The sequence below is a fragment of the Mustela putorius genome, unplaced genomic scaffold (genome assembly GCF_011764305.1).
Source record: "Mustela putorius furo isolate JIRA1106 unplaced genomic scaffold, ASM1176430v1.1 tig00000873_pilon_pilon_pilon, whole genome shotgun sequence".
NCBI lineage: Eukaryota > Metazoa > Chordata > Mammalia > Carnivora > Mustelidae > Mustela > Mustela putorius.
In genome coordinates this window covers 6,059,084-6,068,835 of record NW_025421504.1, presented here as the reverse complement: position 1 = coordinate 6,068,835, position 9,752 = coordinate 6,059,084, and the positions used below count along the sequence as shown (strand labels likewise).

The following is a 9,752-nucleotide window of genomic DNA, read 5'->3' as shown; positions in this document are numbered from 1 at the left end:
CGGGGACGGATAGAGGGAGAAGGAACTTCGGTCTCTGTCAGGGTGTCGGGGAAAGGGGCACTGGGGTCCCGATCTTGGGGCAGCAACAGAGGAGCACGAAGGTATAGGGTGCGCCGGGTCTGGGAGGGTGTCGGGGTGCCCGCGGGCCCCTAGAGAGTCTATCGAGCAGCAGCCCTCGGGGCTCTAGACGGCGGGGACTGCAGGGCGCGAGGGCGCGGTGGGCGCCGGGGGCGGGGTGCCCTCTGGGTGCCGCAGTGCAGGGCTGCGCCCCAGCCTGGCCGCGCCAAGGTGACGGGACGGCGCGGGTGGGGGCGCCCGTTAACGGGTAAATATAAATCTTACCTTATCTTGCTCCCGCTCTCTGTTCCCTAAATTCAGCTCGGAGAAAAGATGGATCATGTGAGCGGGACTGAGAGATTTATGGAGCTGAGCTCCCGCCGCTGTAAATCACCCTGCCCTCCCCGGTATAAAGCGCCCGTCCAGGCCGGTGTGGGAGAGAGGAGACGCTCGCTGCCCCCTGACCCCCAGCTCAGCGCCGTCTCCCGGCCCAGCCAGGTGGGTGGCCGGACAAGACGGTGGACGGACGGGGGAGTGGGGACGTTGGTCGGGGTCCGACGGGGCTGCCGCCGCTTCTCCTTCCCTCCGTCGTCGAGCGAGAGACCCGAGGGGTCGGCTTTTCTCTTCCCTTTCCCCAGCGCTTCCTCCACCACCCGCAACCCCCACCCTCCGGGTGAGGAACTTCTCGGTTCCTAAATCTAGGGATAAGGTGGGGGAAGGAGAGCCCTCAGGGTTGACCTGGGGTCCTGTCCGCTCTTCCTCCACAGTGACCCGTCCAGCCTCCCTCAGTCGCCCCTGCCATGTCCGAGGAGTCGACCCCGGGCCCCAAGGAGAGCCCGCCGGCCCAGCCACGGGCAGGCTCCCGCGAGGTGTGGAAGAAGGGCGGCCGCCTCCTGTCGGTGCTGCTGGCCGTGAACGTGCTGCTGCTCGCCTGCACGCTCATCAGTGGCGGCGCCTTCAACAAGGTGGCGGTGTATGACACCGACGTGTTCGCGCTGCTCACCACCATGATGCTGCTCGCCTCCCTCTGGATCCTCTTCTACCTCCTGCGGACCGTGCGCTGCCCCAACGCCGTCCCCTACCGGGACGCGCACGCCGGCCCCATCTGGCTCCGAGGTGCCAGGGGAGGTGGGGCGGGGGCGGAGGGAGGTGGGGGGGGGGGTCAGGAGAGGAGCCAGAGGCTGGGACTCTCAGAGGAACTGTGGAGCGCGCGTCAAGGTAGGGGGCTGAGAAATTCCCAGGGGGCCAGGGGTGGCTGAAGATGAGAAAAGCTGTGGCTCAAGGAGAAGAGGAAGGGAAACAGCCTTGGAAGAAGAATGACGTGAGGGATGGAGGGGACTTCTTTGCTCTTCCTAAGACTGAAAAGGGGTGGTCATGGGACAGCCTTAGAGGGAGAGCTGAGGACAGGTGACGTTGCAACTGAAGAGCCCACTGAGGGCCGTTCTGCCCCCAACCCAAGCAGCCCCAAAGAGACAGGGCTTCCATCCATCCGTGCATCCACCCACCCACCCACTTAGTCCTGTACTCATTCTCCACCCATCCATTCACTTCCAGTACATCCATTCACCACCCACCGAACTGTCCATTCATCATCCAACTCTCCACCTCTCCGTCCATCCCTCCACCCACCCAGCCATCAGCTGCCCATCTAGTCATTCATCCTCAGGTCTACAAACCACCCTCTCTGACCCCCCACCCCACCCCTCATTCCCAGGTGGGCTGGTGCTGTTTGGGATCTGCACTCTTGTCATGGATGTCTTCAAGACTGGCTACTACTCCAGTTTCTTTGAGTGCCAGTCGGCCATCAAGATCCTGCACCCTCTCACCCAGGCTGTGTTTGTCATCGTCCAGGTGGGTGGGAGCAGTGTTCTTGAGTGTGGTGGAAAGGAACCAACATCTGGCATGAGGTCTGGAGATCTCTACTCTTCTACCCTGAGCAATCAAGTAAGGTGGGGGTAGGACTGTAGAGTGGATCACATGAGTCCATAAATCTGGAAGCACTTGGTAATGAAGTCATATCCAGATGTGAGCTCCTACTTAGGGGCCCTGTGATTTTCATTTCAACCCAAGCAGTGCCGGTATTAACATCTAGGATGTCTGAGCTGGGGTAGCTGCCATATCTCCTCGAACCTGGCTCGTCCTCCCTGGGTGCCTGTAGAGGGCATCCGTCTCAGCCCAGGGTCCTGGGGTGGGCATGGCCGGTTTGGCCTCAGCTACGGCCCATATGTTCTATATCTGTTCAGGAAATAGGGTACCCTGTACCTGGGATTTTTCAAACAAGTTCAAGAATATATATTTTTATTTGTTGCACACACAACATCCTGAAAGATCTCCTGATGGAGCTGAGGCAGGACTGGTCTTACATGGGACCAGAACGGATCTCATCCCTGCACCACGACCAGAATACCACATGTAGGGTTCCCTCTCCTGAAACATCAGCCCTGCTGTGCCGATTTCCACAATTCAACACGTTTATGACTTTGGTACTTACACTAGTGTTATACTTTTTCAGTTCATGGGTTTGAGAATACTCAGGTAAAGCGAAAATACAGATGCTCCCACATCAACACATACCATGACAAGGATTTATTGGTAACTAGGGGAGTGTTGCAGGACAACAAAGGATGGGAATGGGGCAGGGGATGTTGCCAAGGGGAGGTGAGAAGCCACCAGAGACTCTCTCTACCTTGGACAAGACCCAGCCTCAGACTGGCCTCGCTCCCAGGAATAAGTAACTAGATGGTCAAACTCTACCTGAAAACAACAGTAACAACAAACAAACACCAAGAGTTTACAGGTAACATTTTGCAAATTCTGAAAGAACACAACTATTTTATACAAATTGTTCCATAGAAAGAGAGAAAGTTCCTTATTCGTTTTGTAAAGCTAAGATAAACTTGGTAGGTTAGTATGGGGGCTCTTGAGGAAGAGGGAACATACTGTTGGGTTTGGACACGGGCACTCCAGAGTCAATGACCTCCCCCACTCTCTCTCAACACAGACTTACTTTCTCTGGGTCTCCTCGAAAGACTGTATTCACGTCCATCTGGATCTGACCCGGTGAGTGCTGGCCCCACAGCTCAACATCGTGCTCACCTGGGGATGAGCTTTCCAACCTGGGGCCCGGGTCCTCTTTCTGCACCCCGGGTGGGGTTTCAGCCAAGGCCCCCTTGCTCTATCAGCCGATTTCACCAGGCTGTGCTGTGTTGTGTGTATGGGTGTGTGCCTACACACTCACACCTGTGTGTTTTGGTGACATGGGTTATACAGTGCACTGTATGTGCTTTCCTCTAGGAGAGGGAGCGGCAGTGGCCTGAGCCCCTGGACATCTCCTGGCCCTCTCCTGGGTGGCATCCTGGCCAGACTAAGTGTTCCTTCCAAACTCAGCCTCTCTGTTCACCCTGCTTTCTTGCTTCCCAACGTCAGCTTCCAGTATAGCTCCCCAGCTTTCCATCTCCCTGGGGCAGCCGGGCCAGCCTCTCACTGGCCTCTCTGCTCCCCCTTCCCAAACAGGTGCGGTCTCATGTTCACCCTCACCACAAACCTGGCCATCTGGATGGCAGCTGTGGTGGACGAGTCCGTGCACCAGACCCACTCCTATGATAGTTCCCACAGCAACACCAGCCACCTTCGCCTCGCCCTTGACCGTGAGTATCCATCCCAGATTAAACCCGGTCCAGGGACTTCCAGGCTTTTGGCTGGGTGCTCGACTCCCTTGCCCCCACGAGAGAGGAGAGCCTCCCCCTGCTCCAAGCTCCACCTCTGAAGAAGGGTAGGTGTAGGTGACACCGGAGGGAGGGTGTCAAGGGACATCTTCTCTTTCTGGAGGATGCAGCCTTGGCCCCACTGTTCAGGTCTCCATCCTACCGAAGAACGGATTTGGCTCCAGAATAAAAGGATGAGGGTATCAAAATGGGGGGGGGGAGGCAGAAGAGCTTGATAGTGGACGCATGGGACAGAGTGTGTCAAGGAGGAGGTAGAAATAATAATCACAATGACAACAGTGACACTTTACTGATATGTCAGGTGCTGTGCTAAGTGTCCTAAACACTCTACCGTACTTAACCCTCACAACTTCCCCATGAGATGGGTACTAGGTTTGTGTTTTTTTGTTTTGTTTTGTTTTGTTTTTAAGAGAAAGAGATAGAGAGCAGGAGGGGGTGGGGGAAGGGGGCAGAGGGAGGAAGAGAATCGTAAGCAGACTCTGCACTGAGCCCAGAGCTTGGTGCAGGGCTCAGTCTCACAACCCTGAGATCATGACCTGAGCTAAGATCAAGAGTCAGAGGCTTAACCAACTGAGCCTTGAGATAAGTACTGTTAGTATTTCCATTTTATAGATACAGAAACTAAGGCATAAAATGTTAAATAGAGCTTGAAAATGGGAGAACTAGTGTAGAGATCCATCTTTGCTTTGAACCAATATGATATACTGAGAAAGAATAGGACCCACAGGCCCCCCAGTCCTAATCTCTGGACTTCTGTAGGGCCCCCTGCCCCCACCAACCAGACCAGATGTCTAAATCCATCTGGATTTTGCCTGAATACACACACACTCCCGGTATGGAAGGGTCCAGGCACAGAAAGCATAGAGCAGAAGACCCCAGCCCAGCGGGGCTGATAAAGGATCACCTTGCACATACAGAGGGTTCCTAAGGATGGTTAAAACCAACCCAGAGGGGGTGCCTGGGTGGCTCAGTTGGTTAAGTGTCAGACTCTTGATTTTGGCTCAGGTCATGATCTCAGGGTCATGAGACTGAGCCCCGCATGGGGCTCTGAGTTGGGTAGGTGTGGAGTCGGCTTAAGATTCTCCCTCACCCTCTCCCTCTGCTCCTCTCCCTGCACACGTGCATACTCCCTCTCTCTCTCTTTCTAAAACAAAGCAAAACAAAAAAAATAACCCAGAGAGGTGGCCAACTTAACATGCTGGGGCCCTGGGCTGCCAAGAGGCCTCCTAGGAAGGTAGCTGCCCCGGCGTTAGGAGTCGGGTCGATAACTCTGCCATTACAAGCCACCTTACCTCGGTAAGCCTCAGTTTCTGCCTCGGCAAAACCAGTGGGAATAGTTCTCAGAATCCAAAGGGATGTTTGCCAAGATCCAAGGCATTCTATCGAGCACACTCTGGGCACAGGACAAGATTCCTGTGCGTGTGCTACAAATCAAAATGATGGGAGGTCACGGGAGACACCTGCCCAAAGCAGCTCACACTCTGGGCTGAGTCAGATGCCGGGGAGAGCTGCGAGGAAGACTGAACGCTTGGGGTTCCCAAGAGGGCCACCATCTATCAGGAACAGAACCTCGCCTATCGTGGAGAGCCAGGGGTGATTACTGGTTGGGAAAGATTGGAAATGTCTACCTGCAGGAAGAGAATGGGATGCAGCAGGCAGAATCTGCAGTTCCGATTTTTGTTAATTGAGCACCGACTGTTTACTGATGCGTCCCAGTCTCTGGCGCATAGTAGTTGCTTAGTAAATGTTCATGGAATGAATGCACGTGCCAGGCCCTGTGCAGGCATTTCGGGATATGGAGGTGAACAGGGCAGATGGTGATCCCCCAGGGACGAAGGTCACCGTGGAGAGGAGCAGCGCTCCCCCAGGAAGGTGGGAGGGCAGTCCAACTCCGTGCCTCTCTCCCCACAGCGGAGCGTGCAGGCAGCTCGGTGGGAGGAGACTGTTCCTGCAACACGGCCATCTGCCAGATCTTCCAGCAGGGCTACTTCTACCTGTATCCCTTCAACATTGAGTACAGCCTGTTTGCGTCCACCATGCTGTACGTCATGTGGAAGAATGTAGGCAGGCTGCTGGCCTCCTCCACCCACGGCCACGGCCACACCCCTTCCCGGGTCAGCCTCTTCCGGGAGACCCTTTTCGCTGGCCCGATCCTGGGCCTGATGCTCTTCGTGGTGGGGCTAGCCGTCTTCATCATCTACGAGGTCCAAGTGAGTGCGGAGGGGGGCCGCCTCCAGCAGGCCCTGGTCATCTACTACAGCTTCAACATCATCTGTCTGGGGCTCATGACCTTGGTCAGCCTGAGCGGCTCAGTCATCTACCGCTTTGATCGCCGGGCCATGGATCACCATAAGAACCCCACTCGGACCCTGGATGTGGCATTGCTGATGGGCGCGGCCCTGGGCCAGTACGCGATCTCCTACTACTCTATCGTAGCCGTGGTGGTGGGCACACCCAGGGACCTGCTGGGGGCGCTCAACCTAGCCCATGCTCTACTCATGATTGCCCAGCACACCTTCCAGAATGTGTTCATCATCGAAAGCCTCCACCGGGGACCGCCCGGGGCTGAGCCCCATGATACCACCCCCAAGGAACCCTGCCATGGTCTTACCTTTGCCAACCTGGATGCCCTCCACACCTTGCCTGGCTGCCCACCCACTCCTAGGCTGGTCGGCACCAACCCAGTGGGCCCTCATGAAGCAGTGGCCATCATCTTGGCCCCCAGGGGCCACTGGAGACGCCGGTGCCTGAAGGACATTTCTCTGTTTCTCCTGCTCTGCAATGTCATCGTGAGTAACTGGCGGTCGTGGGGCAGGGGGAGATGGGATGGGGCTGGGGGGGAAGAGAAGGCCAAGGAAGGGTTCTCTTTCAGGCTCATTCACGTGCCTTTTTCTGTCTTGCCCCCAGCCCACTAGAGAAGCCTACAGCTAGGAGAGAAGCAGGTTCGGAGAGGGTCAGATGAAGTCCCTGGGCAAACAGCATCCCAGGGCACAGAGAGAGAATGAAATCCCAGCCTTCTGGCTTCTAGGTTGCAGATGGAAGTGGAGGGGTCCCAGGAAATGCTGACATGGGGGCTGGGCGGAAGTGAGAGGGAGCTGTGAAGTGATGTAGAGGGAGGGTGCCCTCACCCCTAGGTGGAAGGTGTGACTGCTCCTGGGAACTTGTGACCAGCCCACTTCTCAGAATAATTGGAGCAGCAGCAGGAAGTAGCAGAGACCAGCCTAAGTGTGAGTGCTCTCTTGGAGGGCGGCAGAGGGCTGGCCTGGAAAGGGGGCATTCGCGACAGCGGCCCCTCCCGGCTAATTCAGCAGAACCGCTTCCTAAGAGAAACCCAGTGTGTTAGGAACAGACTTCACCCCAGGGCAGAAACACCCCCCATGAAGACACACACCCCAGTAAAAGAATACCCCTCCTGCGGCTACAGCCCAATAGAGAAACAGTCCAGTGTGGATAAAGTCCTCAGGGGAGAAATTTCTAATATGCAAACATGTACCCATGTTTGTGAGTACATCCCAAATAAAGAGCAGCTCTACTGAAGTTTCACTCAGTATAAAAATGGCCCTTTCAGCTACAATGTCCAACAGAAAAATCCCCAATATACAAACAAACACCCCCCCCTTTTTTTAGAGATTTTATTTATTTATTTGACAGACAGAGATCACAAGTAGGTAGAGAGGCAGGCAGAGAGAGAGGGGAAGGTAAGCAGGCTCCCCACTGAGCAGAGAGCCCGATGTGGAGCTCTATCTCAGGACCCCAGGATCATGACCTGAGCCGAAGGCAGAGGCTTTAACCTACTGAGCCACCCAGGCTCCCCCAAACAAACACCCTTAATGTGGGTCAAAGAGCATGTCTGCAGAAGGATTCCAGCCAGGGTATAAACTACACAAATGACCCTGACCTGGGTGTGTGTTTAGTGTGTTCCCACTGCGAATATTGCCCAGCCTGCAGGTAATCGGTTTTAAAAAGAAAAAAAAAAAAAATTAAAAAGGTGATCACCAGTCTCTGACCCTCCAGTAGAAGCAGTAAAGCTCAAAACCTCCTTAAATCTTGGGCCAGCCTGGGAGCCATCCCTGCCCCCCCACCCAGCTCCCCCCATCTCCCCACCCCCCGCCTGGCCCCGCCCTCACCTCCCCCACCCCCATGCAGGGCCCTCTCCAGCAGGCTGGGAGCCACCTTCTGGATGTTTTGCTCAGGGTATCTGCTCTGGGGTCAATCTAGGAGCATCATCTCTGACTCCATTTCAGAGGACAGAAACAGTCCCCGAAAGGAGCCGCACGTGTTCAAGGACCGTCAGCTGGGGTTGGGGAGCGTGGGGCTGCCCTAGAAGCCATTGTTGCTTGCCTCATACCCCACACCTGGACCGTCTGAGCTCCAGCGAAAGATGAAGCAGGCTTCCTTCGTTAACCTCCAACCAGACCTGGGAAAGTTGCGGAGCTGCAGAACGGAGCTTATGGAGGGTGGGGGTGGAGTTCACTTCCGGCTGGACCCTGACACCCCTGCCCTGGGCCGGTCTGATTCTCCCACCGCCCTGCACACATCTGTCCAGGAGCGAGTCGCTGATTTGGGCATCTGTGCCCAATTCTCACATCATCTATCTTCTCCTCCTCCCCATCTGACAAATGAGCCACTAATAACAGGGTAGAGAAGGGATCACAGAGGGAGCCCCAAGCCTGGCTGGGGGTGGACAAGTTCAGTTGGGCCCATTTTCTGAGCTCCTTAGTGAGTGCCAAACCCTGCCCAAGATCCTGAGGTTCCCCATTCACCAGCCCCCAGCCCTTGCTGTCCAACAAACTAGACGGCTGGGACCCCCATCCTGTCACCCCCTCCCCCAGCTAAGTCCACAGCAATGACCTGCAAGTGGCCGGTCCAGGCCAGGTCCTGACGCCCCCCTCTCTCACCACAGCTGTGGATCATGCCTGCCTTCGGAGCCCGCCCTCACTTCAGCAACACCGTGGAGGTCGACTTCTATGGCTACTCCCTTTGGGCGGCCATCGTCAACATCTGTCTGCCCTTCGGCATCTTCTACCGTATGCACGCTGTCTCCAGCCTGCTGGAGGTCTACGTGTTATCCTGAAGCCCCTGAGAGACACGTAGGGGTGGGGCTCAGTTCATGTGCCCACTCAGAGACACCCCCCCGCCCCACAGGAAAGAACCCCAGGCTGGCAGTCACTGTGCCACATTACCACCCCCAGCCCCCTTACCCCCCCCAACCCTGCCCCAGGGGACCCAGGGTAGAATTTGCACCAAAGTTATTTTTCCAGGATGAGTTTTTACATCACAATCAGACATACCCACCCACCCCAGCAGATTCTGCAGCATGGAGTGGGTGGGGAGGAGAGATCTCTCCCTAGAGCAGCCAGGACCAGGCAAGATCAGCAAGTGTCTGCGGTTCTGGCCCCACCCCTGATGCCAGCCACGTGGCTTGGCCAGGACTGCTGTCTGGAACTGGAACCGCCTCCAGCTCGCCCCCTACCCCCCACTTCTTGTTTCAGCCTCCCCGTCTGAGACAATTGCAGGAGAGGATCTTGGGGCTCAGAGCTGGAAGGAACCCTGGAGATTTTTAGGTCTCAAGCTTTTCAGTGAGGCAAATCAGAGTTACAGGTGGTTACAGACTAGTAAGTACCTGGGTGGCTGGGAGGGGCCGGACAGAGTACGCAGGCGGCCATCTTCCTCTTCCCCTGATCCTCAAAGGCCAGATACATTTGTTTATGTGTTCCATGAAGCAAGAAAGCTTAGGAAAGACTGACCTAGCCCAACTAGGTCACGTTACCTCTCTTTTTACAAAGGAAACTGAGGCCCAGAGAGGTAAAGTGACTTGCCCAAGGTCACAGAGCTAAAGAGAGCCAGAGCCTTTCTACTAAGAATAATAATTTTCAAACAGCAGAACTTCTTTTTCTTTAAATAAAATATTTCAGGAACCCAAGTTTGTAACACAAATAGAGCTGTTCTAGTTGAAGAGGTGTTGGGGGG

At 55.6% G+C, this 9,752-nt stretch overlaps 1 protein-coding gene across 1 annotated transcript; it reads left to right on the top strand.

Moving 5' to 3' along the window:
* Window positions 1-626: 626 nt before the first annotated feature.
* Window positions 627-9,705, top strand: OTOP2 (otopetrin 2). Its single transcript, XM_013054449.2, has 6 exons — window positions 627-1,173; window positions 1,772-1,908; window positions 3,059-3,117; window positions 3,571-3,704; window positions 5,694-6,571; window positions 8,686-9,705. The coding sequence occupies exons 1-6, from the start codon at window positions 858-860 to the stop codon at window positions 8,854-8,856; spliced, it is 1,695 nt and encodes a 564-aa protein (XP_012909903.1). The 5' UTR covers window positions 627-857; the 3' UTR covers window positions 8,857-9,705.
* Window positions 9,706-9,752: the final 47 nt, after the last annotated feature.